General features: G+C 42.4%; 1 protein-coding gene across 1 annotated transcript in view; it reads right to left on the bottom strand.

Moving 5' to 3' along the window:
* LOC112984895 (uncharacterized protein KIAA1958) overlaps nucleotides 1-18,589 on the bottom strand; it is a 64,918-nt gene that overhangs the window by 15,384 nt on the left and 30,945 nt on the right. The window contains exon 2 of the mRNA XM_064500033.1: nucleotides 14,226-15,411. Coding sequence (XP_064356103.1) covers nucleotides 14,226-15,387 — 1,162 coding nt within the window. The 5' untranslated portion in view covers nucleotides 15,388-15,411. The remainder of the gene's footprint in view (nucleotides 1-14,225; nucleotides 15,412-18,589) is intronic.

Genomic DNA, 18,589 nt, shown 5'->3' with positions numbered 1-18,589 from the left:
TGTTAATGAGAGTCAAAGAGTTAATGGGAGTCATAGGTGCACGTCGTGTAAAATTTAGCCAATCCACTTAATGGCCTATATATATAATTAAGCACGTAACAAAGCCTTTCATCTTCAGATGAGTGGTTCCAGTCTAGGGCAATTTATAAATGAACAAATCCTGCTTCACTGCTCCCAGGGAACAAACTGACCCACCTTTGGGGGAATGTGGCACCCAGAAGGTTGAGCTCAGTTCTCACCAGTCATTGTGTCTATGTCATATCATGCACAGACAGCACCATGTCATTCAGAAAGGTTCATCGTATATTTTCCTCTGAAAGTGAATGAAATCATGCTACTGCAATATACAGCACACGCATTTCAGTAGGATCATAGTGTAGTTTGCAGGGCAAACTTACATTTATTTACTTACAATGTCCATATAAAATCATTACAAATATAACAGAGGACAGAGTAGATATTCAGTCAAACTGTTTTTGTAAGATATTCTGAAGGTGCTTTCATTCTGATCAAAAGGGCACTGCTTTGTGTCCTGATCCTGCAGTCACTTAACACTTGCTTATCTGAAGGTCATGATTATTCCGCTGAAGCTGCATACCTGTGCATGCGTATGAGTTTGGAAAATCAAAGGCCTTATCTCCAGACACAGAGAAGCATCTTTATACAAGAAAGTGCTTGGAGTAAGTTCAACCCATTTAAATGCTTTCCTGACCTAGGATAGTGGTGACCAGCTAAGTTTATGCATCAAGCAGGCAAATTGCGGCATCACTGAAGCCAGTGGCAATACTACCACAAATTCCAAGGGGAACAAGATTTGACACATGGATATAAAACATGGATATAGAATACTGTTCCTTTAAGAAAATGGACTACCATATACCTTCTTATAGATGACACAAGGTAAGAGTTGGTGTTGAGTCTCCAAACTTGCATGTGATGGGGAACATGGGGTATGGTAGCTTTTTTTATATCTATATATATAGATAGATATAGATAAAATATCCAACCATTTCACAACAACAAACACATTATGCAACCACTACAGACAGAGAAATAACCGCTTGAAATAACAAAAGAAAGCAGCTGTGTAACTAACACACCTGAGAAGCTTCCATGGGCTCTGGGTTATAGAAGCTTCTTTCTGTTAAAAAAAAAAAAAAAGAAAGAAAGAAACTGACCATCAATGGAATTGAGATCAGAATTTCAGGCTCAGTGTGTATATTTCATGACATCATGATGTAATAACTGTAGATAATGTCAACTGTTCATATGGCTATATTAGCTCTTTTAGTCTACACACAGAAAAAAACCAAAGATATTGTTTTTTTACCCTAGACTGCTCTTTTGTGAGGTTTGTAACCATCTCACTGCCCAATTTTCTGGTTTGTTTTGTTCATTTGAAATGTTTCATTCTTACTTCTCTGGTAGGCTCCCTGGTAAGATCTGTTGGGGGACCTGAATACAGAAGTCACAAGCTTGAGCTGCACACTTTCCCACAGAGAGCAAGAAGTCTTAGATTCTTTAACTCCAGGATCACCAACCTCTGGCACAGATGCCAATGACATACTACTCAGCAAGGCTTCCAGCAGCAACAGCTTCTTACCAGAAGCCCAATTAGGGGGGAGCAGCTCCCAATTCCTGGCAAGTTCAGAATTTGGTGAGAGCTAGGAACTAGGAGCTGCAGCCTCTGACAGAAGCAGGTTTGTGTGATTAGCAGCATCCTGCCTCTTGCAAGGCAGCATCTCTTAGTTCCTGACAAGCTCTGACTAGCCACTCTCTCATGTGGGAAACAAAAGTACTACTCTGCCCATCCTCCTTGGAAAGGCTATTTGCCCCACTCAAGCTAGTCAGAATAAGCAAGGGCAATAGAAGTTTTGGTGAGAACAGTTTGTTAATTGTTCTAACAAGAAAGCAATTAAGGAAAATGTTCAGTTTCTCTCTCCTGAGTCACCAATGTTTTGTTGAAGAGAGCTGCTCTAGCATGTTTCAATGCTTCCAGAATTGGGAGCAAACACTGCTGTGTGTTATGCTAGATATGGTAAAACTGTCACCAGGCTTCTGTTTTCTTTTCTAAACAATGAGAAATTGAAACAAGAATTTTCTTTATTCAAAAATCCTTATCCTGCTTTGATGTACAAATAGAAAATATACTCCCAGAAATTTCTACTGGTCTGTTTCATGTTAAAGGGGATTCTAGCTTCACTGCAAGCACCAAAAAAAGGCAACAGATAGAACAAGCTCACTAAGAGGGAAATAATTAATCTATGAGAAACACTGTGCTGGCTTTGTAGAACAGTATTTGCAAGAAATGGCATGCTCCCATCAAGGAGATGGGTGGAAACATAGTCCCCCAAGGTTTACTGTGGCTACTGAAAGCTTTAAGCTTGAACACATATAATAAATAGTTCTTAAATACATATATTTACCAAAGCATTGGCCTCATCCTAAGTCTAAAGACACAGCATCCTGACCTCAAACCAGGTCATTTCAATTCAGTTCCTGTTTCAGCACAGACTGGCTCATCCTAAGTGTAAAAGCAGAGTGAGTGACTGGGGCTCCTACTGGGTTAGTGTCTCTTTTGTCTATTCTGCTGTATCTCCTCTGCAGATGGTGAAATTCCCAGCCTCATCCCTCCTCTCCTTTCTCACCTAGAGACCCACAAATCATAAGATGAAAGTAGCTCCAACATTAAATGAAACAGTTGCAAACACCATGTAAAGAAAACAGATTTCTGATAAAAAAGTCATGTTAAATAAAAAGTCACCTTTAATCTAAAACTAAAGAGATACTTAACACAGACTTCTCAACTTTCTTTGGTGTTTTCAACAGAGCTAGAATCAACATAGGGCTTATTTTCTTCCTTTATGTATCAATATCATAAAATACTCTGCATTTTGCAAAGAATAAACTTTGTTTAAGAAACCCTTCTGCAAATAAAGAGGGAGAGCACAACAGGTGGTTTACAGTATTCTTGCAAAAAAGATTCCTTTCTACTCCTACTCACTTATTTCTCTCCTTCTTGCCTTTCATGTTTGAGGAATGGGGAAGGGGAAATATTTTTGAGTTTGAAATGGGCAGTGATGCTCTTGAACACAACTGTATATTGGAATGGCCCATTTTCCTTCCTATATGATGCACCAGTTTATTTAACACTTCATGTGCTGGGGTGTTTTAAACTGAAAATATTTATTTAATAAATGTGTGTGAATAATTCTCAGCAATGTAATTCTGCTTTTTCAGAACCCCAGAGAATATTTCCCAGTGTTTTGCAGCTGAACTGACAATGTATTTTACATAATTAATCCTTAAAAATCCGAGTGCAATGGATCTGTCTGAGGGCATGGATTTGACTCCCTTTCATGCACAGGCAAGGGGTCTCTGTAGACTGCATGGAAACTGCTGTTCCTGTACCTGCTACACTGGATTTCTAGGCCTCTGCATCTGTTACTGCAGATATAAAGCCCAAAACCCATCCCCAAACTTCTCACTCACCTTCCCTTCCCCATCAACCTACATTAAATGTGAATAAGTATGAAGACTCTGCGATGAAATGTCTACTTGTGCCATTCTGCCAGTAGATGTCCCTGTGTGCAGCAGAGAGTTCCATTCTGGGTGAGATTCATGGTACACAAAGAAAGCAAAGCAAGAACTCAAAGAAAACAGCACTCTAATGTTGTGCAAGCACAGTTGCTTTGTTTAATAAATACTTTATATTTAGGACAGCCAGGAGACCCCTCTACATGACAAATCCACTACTGGTCTTCAGTGTTGCAAAGAGTTTGGGACGAGCCTTCCATATCTGGACAGAATTTCAATTAAAGAAAATACATGTGGAAACTTAAAATGGCAATAAGCACATTTCTAAAGTAGAGTAGACATCTAAGCATGTTATAATACTTGCTGAGTCTTGAGTTCAGAGTTCTCTTGCAAGAATTAAGAACTTGATAAATTATTGACAAGTTATTGTAGGAAGTGATTCATAATACATACTTCCAGGTTAGCATTATTAGTACTATTGTTTCAATTTTTTAAAATTGATTTTCATGATGTGGACACTGCTGTTACAAGCAAATATATGAATACACTAGCAAGGTTGAATTTGTCCTTTCTGTGATCCTGTTCTGCTTTTAAAACAGAACTCCCTTACAATATTGTAAAGTGAAGTAATATCAACCTCAGAATAGACCTTCTAGATTAAAGGCCTGAAAACATTAATTTATCATTTGCCAGCTTTGGGACATGCAGATAAAGTAAATATGGGGGGTGGGTGTTAATGACAACACATACCTTGATATTCTGTAATATTACAGCTAAGCTTTAAAGGCCTTCTTTGCTACTGGTGGCACTTGGGCAGGCAAACCAGTGCTGCAAGATCAGAAGACAGCAGGCGGTTGTGTGACTTCCTAGTTTCATTTTTCTAATGTTTCAAAACATAATGATCTAATTCTATTCTTCTAAATAAGCCAGGCCCTTGCAACTTCTGCAAAAAAAACCCCAATGTTATGTTTTTTTGTAATTATATATCTCAGCCCATGTTATTTTTAGTTTAGCTACTGGAGCTAGAAGAGAAATAAAATATGATATCAAAGGCACTGCCAGTGGGCTCTGAATTCTTTACCCTAATACTATGAAAAAGAGACTGTCTCACCTATTGACAACTGTAGTTTAATTGTTCATTTGATCATGTTCAGCAGCATATGACCCTGGAGGCAGTCTTCAGCAATTGATTTAGTCATCAATCCTGGTATGTAAATACAGAGATATATTAGCAATTTTTTTAGTGTTCTTGGAAGATCTTAAAAAAGGTTTTTTTAAATTTTCTTTGACATGATCAGTTGCTAAGTGCTACATTTATCCTTGGCACAATTCCATTGACTTTGGAAGAATTACAACAGCTTAATTTGACCCTTCTATACATATGGATGGTGCTATATATACCTCTAAGAAGGGGGCTTATTTTAACTTTTTTGCATTTCTTTGGAATGTCTGTGGTACCTGACACATTTTGCTACTTGCAGTGTAAGGGTAACCTATCATTTAGCACTGTAAGCTAAATCCAATCACTATTGGTAATCCATGAAGTTTTGGGGGGGGGGTGCCCCTCAAGTCTTGTGACATCTTGATGCTTATCTAAAAGCTCCAAGTCCCTGAGTCTTGTGATTATATAAGAATCTCAGCTTCCATTTGATTTGTATAAGCAAGGTCCTAGCTCACTTGATTGCAGAGAAATACTTTAAAACATTTCCCTTAAAAGCTCTACACCAACAGAAGATGAACCCTAAATGTACCACATTTTATAATGATCATGCTTAGGGGAAAGAAGAGAAAACTGCCATGATTTTTGAACACCTGGAACTGGCAATAGTGTTAACCCTGAGTACACAGCAAGAGAGTCAGTCCACCCTTAGGTGCTGACCATGAGAGCTAGATAGGAGTGCAATCTCTGGTAGCACCTTGAGGATAAAGAGAATGCAGGACCACAAACAGCTCTTCACTCAAGTCACCAGGGTAAGTGGAACAGTGAACAGGAATCATGACATGCCGGCTAAGGAAAAGAGTGGACACAAACTCAGAGCTGAGACATCAGAAGTCCTTCAGTCAGCAAGGCTAAACACTGTCTCCAGCACAGGCCAGTGCACCGTCATCATACACATTTAATGTTCCATTACATTTTGATAACCATGGCAGAAGGCCAATGTACAACACAGTAATAGAGAAAGCAATGGTGTTCAAGGAAAATCTTGTTCCTTTTCAAACTTTTCCAGCATGGAAAGCATCACTCAGCATCTCAGCAAGTTTAGCAATGAGTTTGATAGCTGTCATCATGTTGTTACCTGCAGGATATGATTTGCCAGGTTTCTGATGGAAATAACAAAACTTATCATCTCATTTAGCAATCAGAAGATTTTTTGGCTATGTACCCATACATACTAATTCTTGGGGCCCTGCATATTTTGTATATATGAATTTGAAATCCTATTAGTGTATCCTCATGGAACTCTTTCCTCCTATATTTATATTGCTAGATTAACACCTGTTTGATCAAAGATGCGTTGCTGAATTGTCTTGTTAACCCCAAACACATCTTCACCCTCAGCTTTCAGCAATAAGGTGAGTGTTGTTCATAAACATCTCAGCAATTCTACTTACTAAAATTACTTACTAAATTACTTACTAAAATTAGTCCCACCTCCTTCCAGAACAAAAACTGCCTTCCTGCAGAATAAGTTTCATCTTCCTCTGAACCAAAGCCTTCCTCCACACCGTTCTGCAATAACACAGAAACTTTTCCACTTGTGGTTCCAGACATCCAAATGACATCTGCTGCAGTCTAAGTACTGTAGCCTTGTGTTTCTTACTTTCCATCTTCACTGACGTGACCTACTGTAGTGAGAAAAACTGTGGAAGATCTGGTGAGGAGTCAGGTGACTGGCAGAGTATGTGATAGCAGCCCCAGAGTGTGCTCTCCACACACTGACCAAATTCCCGTCAAGGCCAGGCATGCATATTCCGTTTTGTCAACAACGTCTAGCTGCTTCCTGGACGGTAGCTACTCAAGGTTAGCACAGCTGAGATAAGGAAATAGCTCTAGTAGATTTAAGGGGCCCTTAGGGTACAACAAAGTGAGTCCCTCCTGGGCGTCCAACCCATGCGTCCAGCAGCCTCCCATCAGCGACCCCTCCGCGTGGTTCCCAGGGCTCCCCACACAGCTTGTAGTGAAAGTCCTTTATTAAATCTATCCCGTTTAATCCCTCATGAACCTTGAGTGTCTCTCTATGCTGGTATCTGACCCTCTCTTGCCCTCATTGCAGTCACATTTGGCATAGTCATCAGGATACATGTGTGGAGATGCCTCTTTGGGGGATGAGAGAACAAGGGGGAGGTGGGGAGCCACGTTCCCGGGTGGCCCGCTACGGGTCGATGGGCACTCATGGCTTGCAAGCTGGCAGAGTGGGTTGCCCCCCACAGTATGGCTGGAGCTAGAGAATAAGCCGGGGGGATCCCCAGAGCAGCTGGTGGAAGTGGTTTCCAAGCTCTGGCTGGAAAAAGCAGGGCTGGCAGCACAAAAGGCAGCGGGGGATCTGAGGTGGATCTTACTGACTGTGCTCCGCACCCTGGACGAGGCATTGCTGACAAAGTGCCAGCAAATTGGGCAGTTGGAAAGTGATCATGAAGCCGCTAAGGAGGCTCACTAACTGTCCCAAGGGGTTGCACCTGCAACCGCGGATTGAGCTGAGAAGCTGGACCACCGATGTGCCATTATGGCTGCTGGCATTGCAAATCGCCGGCGGTGACAGGGCGGGCGGTGAGATGTCCATCCCCTGGCAGTGCGGGCACTGGTGCAAAAAGCGGATTGGGATACAGAAATTTGGGATGGCAATATCTGGGACCCCAATGAGCCCTCCAGCTCGGAGTCAGACACAGAGCATTAGGGGGGCGGTAGCTGCCTGGCCAGTGATAGAGCAGCAGCTTACCAGACCAAATGCAGCCAATTTGCAAGGGACCACAACTATTTGTGATTTTAAAGCATCAGAGCTGCAGGATATGCAGGGGATCTATAGGCATCAGCCCCGTGAAGGGTTGTTAGAGTGGCTGTTGAGGTTGTGGGACGATGGGGCAGAGGCAGTTTATTTTACTAGAGGAGATCGATAGGATGGGGGCTCTGCCCCAGGATCCCAGGCTGCCCAACACCCTCTGTACCCTGCAGCAGCAAAACCGAAACGTTTTCCCCTCCCTAATGGAGTGGGTTATGGGCACAGTGTGTTTAACCTGGCCGACTGCCACGGACATCGATGACAGGCTCACCGGGTGGACTACTATCGCAGCAGGAATAAACCAGCTGTGGCAATTAGGAATGTTGTCCGGAATTTATTCCCCTGAGTTTACTGAACTGGATCAGATCCCCATGAGCAAAACCATCCAAACTAAGGTGCTGAGAACTGTGCCCCCCCCCCCATCTTAAAGCGATCGTGCTACCTGTGATTGGTGGGGGGCGGGTACGGTGGGGAAAGTCGCAGTGCTGCTATGTCAGTTAGCAGAGATGTCCTCTGTTAGCAGAGATGGGAAGTCGGGAAACAGGCGGGTAAACGTGAAACAGAACAAAAGGGTGAGTCGCGGCACTAGGTTCCGAGACCTGCTGCGAGCGGGCATAACATGGCAGGAGGTGGACGGTAAACCCAGCGCAGAGCTGCTCAAGCAGTCACTGCAGCTCCAGCGAGAGCAGCGCACACAGCACCCAGGGGTGGGGGAGCATGGCAAGCAGCCTGGAGAGTGCAGGGAGGGGGCCCGCAATGCCCACTGCCCCGCCAGCAAGGTGCACAGAGCGGGAGCTGCCAGTGGCACAAACAGGGGCCAGGTAGCATTGCCCCCGTTGTACCCGCTTAGCTCGGCAGTGGTTGCGGACCAAAAAGGGGTATATCTGCAGAGGACAAAAGCCTGGGGAAGTGTGGCAAATTGATTATATTGGACCCTTACTGGAGAGCCAGCGGCACAGATATGTCCTCACCGCTCTAGCTACCCGCTCTGGTCTATTGTATACCCACTCTTGCTCTGCAGCTACCCAGGCTCACACCATTAAGGTGTTAGAAAACTTGATTGGGTTATATGGTTCCCTGGTGGAAGTCCAAAGAGATCAGGGCACTCATTTTACAGGGAATGACATTCAAAATTGGGCCAGAGAGCGAGGAATAGCCTGGCCATATCACATACCCTACCATCCGCAAGGGGCAGGACTGTTAGGACGAATGAACAGGCTGCTCAAAGAGCAGCTGTGCAAGTTGTCCCCTACTGGTACCCTCACGGGTTGGAGCAAAAACATTCATCAGGCAACTGCCTGCCTCAATGACCGACCACTGCGTGGCTCTACCCCGTGTGCTTGTTTCAAAGGGGAATCCATGGAGCGGCAGCGTGTGCTTAGGGTGCAACGGCTGCACCCCCAAGCCTGCCTCCCCAGGCGAGCCATGCCCAGGAGTGCAGGGTTGGGTCTGCGACTGCCACACAAAGAAATAACCCTAGAACCAGAGAGCCATCATCTTGTGGGTATGGGGTTGGCCATCACCATACCTCAAGGGTATTATGGTCACTTGGTGCCCTGTAATAGTTTAGCTCTTCAGGAGGGTGGACATCGTTGCAGGGGTCATTGACTCGAACTACCTTGAGGAGGTGAAGGTTGCAATCCATTACACCAGATCCCAACCCCTGCAATGTGCACAGGGAGACCAAATAGCCCAACTGATATGTGAGCGGATAGGGGTCCCCACTATCCAGGAAACAGATTCCTTGTGGCCCACCCAACAACCAGGCAGTTTCGGGTCTACAGGGTGCACTGTGTGGGTGCATGATCTGACTAAACCTGAACAGTCGGAAGGGGAAATCATTGCTGATGGGCCAGGAGACACCCACCTGGTACTAATCAAAGGGGAAAGTGTCCCATTCTATGTCCCCTCTAGGAGACTCTCGCCCAGAGAACCGTGACCTGACGAATATGCCGAGCAGAGCCGCAACATTGCTGCCCTCCATCCTAACCCTGTACACTAACGGTAGTTGGGACACCGACGGAACTGCAGTGAGCACGTCGAACCCAACATCCACAAGATAAAGACCCTACTTCAAGGACTACATGATGTAAAGTCCGAAGAGTCAGCGTGGGAAAAACCCTGTCAGTGACTGTCATCATGCCTGTTGAATTTAGGACTATGGGGAAAACGCATTATGTTCCTGGTCTTCTGGGCGGATTAGTTTTGTGTGCATATATGTTTTAATTTACTGTATATATATATGTATATTCACTATGATTTAGTTGCTTGTACACCTTAGCTGTTAGTTAGGCTAATACTGGAAAGGCATGTCTGAACCTTGTCCACACACACTGGTGGTACCAGTACCACGTCTCTGTCAGTCAAGGGGTGGAGTGTAGCGAGAACACCTGTGGAAGATCTGGTGAGGAGTCAGTGACTGGCAGAGTATGTGGTAGCAGCCCCAGAGTGTGCTCTCTGCACACTGACCAAATTCCCGTCAGGGCCAGGCATGCCTATTCTGTTTTGTCAACAATTTCTAGCTGCTTCCTGGACAGTAGTCTCTCGAGGTTAGCACAGCTGAGATAAGGAAATAGTTCTAGTAGATTTAAGGGGGTCCTTAGGATACAAAAGAGTGAGTCCCACCTGGGAGTCCGACCCATGTGTCCAGCAGCCTCCCATCGGCGACCCCTCCGTGCGGTTCCCAGGGCTCCCCTTGCAGCTTGGAGTGCAAGTCCATTATTAAATCTATCCCGTTTAACCGCTCATGAACCTTGAGTGTCTCTCTTCGCCAGTATCCGACCCTCCCTTTTCCCGCCTTGCAATCACACATACCTTCTCCCTGCTCGTTCTTTGACATGAGAGACATACTAAATATTAGCAAAAGGAAAGGCTATGAAACCTATTTGGGGAGTAGAGACTGTGGAAGAGACCTATTCTCCACTATTATAAACTCTCTCTCTTCTGTGATGTTGGACCCTTTATTTATTCCACAAGAAAAAAGTCTTGATATTACCTATTTTTTACATCTTGGGGGCTTGATTAATGAAGTGGTAAAAAAAATCTTTTTGGGGGAGAGAGGGGGGCCTGTAAATTCACAAATCAATGTTCATACATTAGGGTTTAACTATAAAGTTTAAGAAAGTAATTCAGTATATTCCACAATCCTCAAATGGAGACCTGAAGCCAACAGAAATTTTTGTTTAACCTTGCTGCATTTTCATTGGGATGCAATTTATTTTTAAAGGCATGAAAATACCTCTACAGAGTCCCTGTTTACACACAGAGTTGCCACAGTTTAATTAAAGTAACTTTAACAAATTTTTTAAAGAGAAACTAGTGCAAAAGCATAGTGTGGACATTCTTAAATTGTTCTAAGTTGACATATATCAATATAGTTCTGATTTCTTGGGGCATCTCACTCAAAATTTAATGGCCTAACAGATTACCATGCATTAACTAAGTCATGGTAACTACCAGTTGTGTGTCACACGTGTACAAGGAAATATGACAGCTTAAAACTCAATATAATATTTTTTTCGCTGGTTTGACTACATCCTGTAACTACAGCCAACCAGTTATGGTGCTGGTCCCGCAAATACCATATGTAAACAGACAGTTCTACTGGCACTAAGACCAAAAATTTAGATATTATTTTGGAATTAAGCAACATTTTGTAGGGGAGAAGAATTTAAATTCCCTGCTCATTTTCAACAGTATTCCTTATTTGTTTGTCAATCATCAAGCACTATAACTGAGTCTATTAAAAATGGTATAGGTTCCTTTTTAAAAATTATTCCCTGCCCTCTTCTTAGTAAGAATTATATTCATCATTGCTTAAATGTGTTCAGGATAGAAACATTTCCATGTAAGATAGCTAAGCCTCGTCTTGTAGGCCAATGGTGCTCAAATTTTATATATCATGCATCACTTCCTGTAAATCACTCTTTGTTAAGTAAAGAGACAATCTATTGAAATTGCTGTACATGAGTAATCAACCTACCCTAGTCTTTAATCAGACCTCACATTTTAGCTGCAAGAATTTGCTGTGCAGAACTACATACTTGTAATACAATCGCTTGCCAACATGAACTTGTTTGTGGCTCAAAGATTTATTAATGCCAACATTTCTTTTCCACAGGAGTTTTCTTTGTTGAATTCAAAGATTTTACTGACATGAGCATCAAGTTTTAGGTATATATCAGTCATTTTATCCTTGCTGAAATGCAGCTACCTCTCAAGATAGTACATAACAGCATATTACAATACTATACCAGAGATAGATAGGACAGGAAATGCACAGCAGTCACTGTGCATTTAAATATTCAGAACATAATTAACTGGATTGGAATTTAGGCAACACACTGAGATAACACCACTATCTCTGTGAGAAGCACTGGGAGATTTTTAGGGTTGGTTTACACAATGGGTTTCACACAGAAATGAACTCACTTTGTCCTCACACTGAGCTACTGAACAAGGGCCAGCCCTGCTCTGGAAACAGTATAAATGTGCAAGTGTGATGCTGTGTGATCTCGTAAGACACTCAGCAGAAATAACTGCTGACCTTGTTTGTTTCCTGAGAGCTGAGAGCACTCTTCAAGGTAAGATCTTTGCCCCCTGTTAACCGCTGACAACAGCAAACTGGAAATTCTTATTTATTTATTTATTTTTAACTAACCTATTGAAAACAAAGGACTCTCAAAGGTAACACACATGCACACAGCCAAGTTCTGCCTTTTATCACAGTCACACATCCCCACTTGCAAATTTGAGATTCAGCACAGTAATATCCATGTGATAAATTAAAGGAGCACAGAGTAAATATGTTTACCGAGCAATTCAGACTGATGTCTGGCATCCTATATCTTTCAGACTTAGCCTATCAGAATCAGGTCTAAATTAATTGGAGTTTTGGAAGGGCATTTCCATGGGGGATGTTACACAACAGGACTACTGTGAGATAATGTCATGGAAGTAGCCATGCAGAACTGAGGGTCCAAATGAGCATTTTGCTTTGCTGCTGCTAAGATGAAGTCTGCATTTTCTATCTTATAATGCTCTGTGGGGATTTACTAAGGATATTTTATTATGCCCAGTACTTTATTTGGCAACAGGATCTGCAGGCTCTCACTAATTAACAGACTTCCAGGTTTGACCAAGTTTCAGGGACTTCACAGGTGTCCAGATTGAATTGCCAGAAGGACTCTTAAAAGTCATTGTCATCATGGCTTGCAGTAGCTACTGCGTGGATTGCACACAGGCAAATGCTTTATTCCACTATTTGGCTCTGGGTGCTCCAACCAATGAGAGCATACCCAGAACTCATCCCTGCTTTAGTCTGCTCCTCTAGATGGCATCACTGATGGGGCTGAAAAGGCAAAGCTAGTGCTGTCTGGGTTTAGGTCCAAAGAGAGTTGGCAAGTCTACTCAAGAAACAGATTTCCCCCATGCAAAGCCTATGGCCAAAATTTGGTTCTCCTGCAGGACTAGCACAAGGCAATCATTCAATTGGAATGTGCTGTTTTACAACATTATTTGATAATGTTGATTTCGTTATGCCAATTGTTATTGCCTTGGCAGCAGCGGGAGATACAAACATACCCCCAAAATCTTAAGGATATTTTATATGAAAATGGGAAAAAGATTGTTTTTGCTTGGATTAAAGTTTAAGTTTAAGTTCAGGGTTAAGGATATGGTTGTCCTTCTCCAATATCTCCCAGCTGCTGTGATTTACAGATTAGGGAAACTACATAATAAAGATTTAGAATAGTACAAACTTCTCGCCAGACATTCTTTTTGTGCCCTCCTTTGCTTCTGCATTTCAAACATCACTCTTCTGACTGCATTAAGGAAAGAAAACCCCCTGATCCCCTACTCTAGATTGCTCTCGCTAAGATCAGAAATCTTTCTGATTTGTCAAATGAATGCAAGAGGGCAAGGGTCATTTTTTTTTCCTCAGCACCCCTTACATATAACAAGATGGCTGCACACTCTCCCATGTGTAGTTCCCGATATAAATTACACAACCATTACATGTAACCAACTTTGAAATATGTCTTAAAAGATTGCTTCCTTTATGAAGTATGGCTAGAGTAGCACTCTTATATTGAGTACTTGTGGCCTTTATTCAATGAAAGTCTTCCAAATCCTCTTCCAAATTAGAGAGGCTAGCTATCTACTGATTTATGTGCCAATTACTTCCTGTAACCAAGCGTGGACAAGATGTCTTCATATGACTTTACCCTCCTTTCCCAAGTCAGTAGGAGCTCAGTTCTCCCTGGGCAGGGGAATGACAACTGACTGTAATTCTTGACAAGTATTTACATTCACTCCTCCACCCTGGAAGAGCAGTGTTGCCTCTAGTAATTAAAAGTATTTAGCAGTTCCATGGTTAGTAATTATAGCCAGCATGCTAACAGTCAGTAACCATAGCTTATCCTCAATTACTTGCCCTGGAGAACTGAGCTGCTGCCAGTACTGCCACCTAACACTTTGCAAGCCCCTTGAACCCTCCTGTGACCCCACTCAGAGCATCATGACAAGTAGTTTGAGAAACACTAAGGTGACTAGTATAGTATTGTACTTTCTCAGCTCTAATTCAGTGTTTGGAAGGTGTTGTCTTAGAAATATGTCCCATTAGGGTGGCAGTGAATTCCCTGTGTGACAGTGCATGTGTATGGATGGGGGAGGGGTTCCAAGCTATCATACCTGCTATTGATTGCGCTGTTGCTTTAGTGGTGATTGTAGGAGCAGTGTTTGGTTGCTGCTGGCTAGAGCTGACTTCTGGTTCTGCACTCACAGAAGGGGAGGATGTCACTTCGCAGGCTGAGACCTGATTTGTTACAGATTGGAGGATTTCTTCTGAGGCACCTTGTTCTTCTTGCCCAGGGAGCTGCAGGGCTGACAAAGGAATACTAATCTGTTTGCTGGCATTGGAACTGCTGACAGGCATCTGAAGGGCTACCTGCTGTCTGTTTGCAGGAGTACTAGCTGTCCCTCTGGCTGGGGAAGCCATAGTTACCCTGACAGGCTTCTGAACAGCAGGCCATGACAGGACTGGTGGAGAAGCAGACATGTTCTGTAGGTCTAGAGAAGGTGTTACAAGGGGAGTGGGCTTCAATAGGCCAATGCAGGAGGGCCCAGCATGAGTCTGAGGCTTGGGCTTTGACATCTGTGTCAAAGAGAGCACAGGCCCCTCAACACTGCCAGTCAGTTCTGCATTAGCCACAATATAGTAATCTTCTGAGATCTCCTGTTTAATTTTCTTGACTATTACATCATTGCTACTTTCATTGGTGATCTGGGCCCGGGAGCCTGACAGAGGTGTTGAAGAGAGGCCTCTTGTAGGTCTTTTCTGGGAGGTGTTTTGGGTTCTTTGGGGATGAGGTTCGAAGTCACTGTCCTCGTCAGTCACAGAGGATTCACAGACCATGTCAAAGAGAGTAGCTTCATCTTCATATTCTTCCACAGCTTCACCTAGCTCCGAAGGCTCACTGCAGTAAGAGAAGTCACAGGAATCTCTGGTCCTGTTACAATCCAGCTTTGTTTTCACTGGCCTCCCAGAGTACCGCTCCACTGGGCTGGTCTGTGTTTCCAATGGCACACCTATGATGCTGGGACTGTCTGAATTGAAGCTTCTGTTGTCTTGGAAACACACTCTTTCCTGAGACTTAGCCCTGCAAGTAGCGGTCAGCGGCCAGTGGTATGCATGGCCAGCACTACAGCCCCACATCGCTGTCAGGTTACCCTGAGAACCTTCGGAGAGCAAGTGCTTCAGGTTTGGAATGAGACTACATATAGTCCCATGGCTGTGAGCCCAGCTGACCAGTTTGGAAAGGTTTTCAGAAGAGGTATGAAGGCAGTCCTTCATGGTACAGGATCAACAGCTTCTTTCCTACCAAGAAAGAAATTAAAGAAAGATATGTATTAAATTACAGGATTCCAAAATTTGCAATTGTATAGTACTAAGTTAGTCTATTACTCATCTACAAATAGAGGGCAAAAAACAATTTTACATATTCCTTCAAAAAAAATTATGAAGGCAAATAAAATATGTAAGTTTAGGTAAACCATCTTGCTATCATATCATGCACTCTAAAACACATTTCTCAATATAACATTTGTTTTTAAGCTGCTTCTTTCCTCATTCTGTCTATAAAATCTATATTTAAACCCAAAGGAAAAAAACTCTGTAATACACAACTAAAATAAGATAAAATGGATTTTTAAACAAACAAGTTCACTAATATTGGCAATATAATTCAAATTTTAAATCTAAAACAAGTGCAAATGCAGCAGAACTTATGAATGTATCTTTATTTTTAAGAAACTGCAAAATTAAATAAAATCCTAAATCTATATTTTATCCAGAATCTAAAGGTAGCATTATAAGCACCAAGTCAAATATTCTGCCTAAACCTGATCAGACTTGCATAAAATTTTATTTCATTAATGCACATTTCTCAAATGTCTCAAATATCTTCTTTCTAATGGAATTCCAAGGACATTAAATTGAAGGCCTGAGGCTTTTTTTTTAATACAAGGAAAAAACAAATTCATTTTATGTTGTCCAACACTGACAGCAGCCAGTTGTCCAAAGGCTTAACAGAAGCTTAAGTGACCTATAAGGTTCAAGTTGTACCTACAGCTTGGTACCAAATCGTACCATTTCTATTGAACATGGAGAATTAAACTATTCATTGTTTTATCAGAAATTCCATTTTCCCAGATCCAAATCATGATTCCACTAAAGTCAACCATTTGTCATTTTCACCAGAAGCATCTAGAAATTTTCAGCAAAAGACATAGACACCTGAGGCCAACTTCATGAATATGAGATATCCTGGTTAAGCATAATTTATGACATTCCACATAAAAATAGGAAATTTGTTGAAATTTAAACTTTTCTTGCCATAAACAGCTCCCCACAAGTGTGGTTAAAATTAGATTACAGACAAGGTCTCACCCTATAACAGGCTGAGTCTCCTCAACTTCTATTGTTTTGGTAGGAAATGAATGTTAAGTACCTTGCAGAATCAAGCCAAATGCTACTGAGACAGGTAAGATTATTGCACCTGCCCAAACATTGAAATTTTTAGTAGACTTCATCTTCTCTGATCCCTCTTTCTTTTATAAGACACAATCAAAAATGACACCAGAGATGCTTCATTCATTTAAATGAACAGAGGAAAAAAAGAAGAAAAAGGAACAATAAATTCAGAGATTTGCAATTCTGGCTCTAGACATTAAAGAAGAGCAAGGAAATGGAACATAACTGAGATAGGAATACATAAATTGTTCACAGGTAATTTCCTGGACTGTAGCTTTCTTTTTTTCTGTGCAATCTACCCAGGTATCTGATATTGAAATTCCATAGTTTAAATAGTAAGCTTCTCCTTGTATATCAGCATAATGATAATGGTATGTCTATGTTCTAGATTGGTGTGTTTCTGTCCGGATTCTGCCTGAAGAATCAAGATTTCAGTGGGAATGCTCAGTTTTACTATTTCTGTTAACATGTAGTATTTGCTCAATATCCACTGTTCATGCAGGAAATTGTTCATAGAATATTTACCATTAGCAAAAACTTTTTTCATTTTAGTTTCACTTATAACATTTGTTCTGCATGCCCACAGTCTTTCAGATTTGATCTTTAGTCAGTCTCTATTACCCTATTATCCAGGCATTTTAACATTTAATTAAAATAGTAAAAATTTTTTTTTTGCCACAACCAGATGAAATAGTCAAATGTCTGTAGAATCCTAGACCAATGATTATATCAAGACAGATTGCACAGAATAATCTATCCAAGCAGTTCCAAATACAGATCCCACTTCTGGTGGATTGGACTGCTTTGTAATCATAATATATCTGTGAGGTAGGAAATATTATCCCCTACTATAAAAGTTCACAAGGACTATGGCTGAAATTCTAGTCCCACCAAAATCAATAGTAAAGTTCCAGCTGACTTCATGTGGCAGACAGATGAGTGAACTTTTGCCTTAAACATTTCTTGGTACATAAGGTGCAAGCAAACCATAACCCTGAACAAGCCATCTGTCCCTGGCGGAAACAGGACTGGGCTGCTGCGACCCCCGAAATGGTCTCCCTGTGACCACCCAGGACACACCGAGCCTGCACTGAACGAGACCACAATCGGGCAGAGACTTTGGGACCTGGACTGTAAATTATTGCCGTTTTTAGCACAACTTCTATAAAACTCACTTAGCATGAGTAGCTAAATTTGCTGAAGCCTTAGGCCACACGCCTAGTTCAGTGAGAAAGGGCCCCAGAGCTGGTGCAGGCAGGAATGATAAGGGAGTTACCAGCAATTTACATTCCTGTGCACTGCTGAAACAGTGCTAATTGCTGGAGTTACCACCTCTTTGTCAGGACCTTGAGAGCTAATGGCTGGACCCAAGAATGAAGACACACCTGTCAGCAGAAACAGCAACAGTAAACGGCCTACCTAGGGACAGTGATGAGACCCAATAAGGAGCAGGAGACCCCAGACCCAAATATTACTATTGGTCTGAACTACCACGTGAGGGGTGGGAAACTTAATTTGAAAAAGCTATAATTGCCGATGGATTTCTTTGTTTGGGGTCCCTCGTCCCTCATCCCTCGTCCCTCGTCGGAGGCACCCAGCTTGAGCTGTGATTCGAACGGAGTCAGCGGAACATCATCGGCCTCGGAGTGGTGGTAGCTAGTTTCTTTTCTCCTTTTCCAACTCTCTCTATCTTTTCCCCTTATCCTTGTTCCCTTTTTCCCTTCGCCTCCCCTTCGCCTTCCCCCCCACCACCACCTTTTCTCCCCACTTCATGGAAAATAAAGTTAAAAGGTTGTACGACATTTGACCAGTTTTAGTGTCTTAACCTCGTCCTTGGGATCGTAACAAAACCCTCCCGATATTGGATCGGGACATCTAATTGGCGTCACGGACAGGATCCCTTGAGACGAGAGTGTCGTACAACCTTATGGTGTGCTGAGTGATTGTGTGTGAACGAGACGTATGAACAAGTACGAAGCGAGTGCGGAGTTTTGATCCGCGGTTCCGCTCTCCCGCGAGGGAA

This window comes from Dromaius novaehollandiae, chromosome W, assembly GCF_036370855.1.
Source record: "Dromaius novaehollandiae isolate bDroNov1 chromosome W, bDroNov1.hap1, whole genome shotgun sequence".
NCBI classification, from domain to species: domain Eukaryota; kingdom Metazoa; phylum Chordata; class Aves; order Casuariiformes; family Dromaiidae; genus Dromaius; species Dromaius novaehollandiae.
The sequence above is the reverse complement of the archived record's forward strand: the minus strand, read 5'-3'. Positions and strand labels throughout refer to the sequence as shown.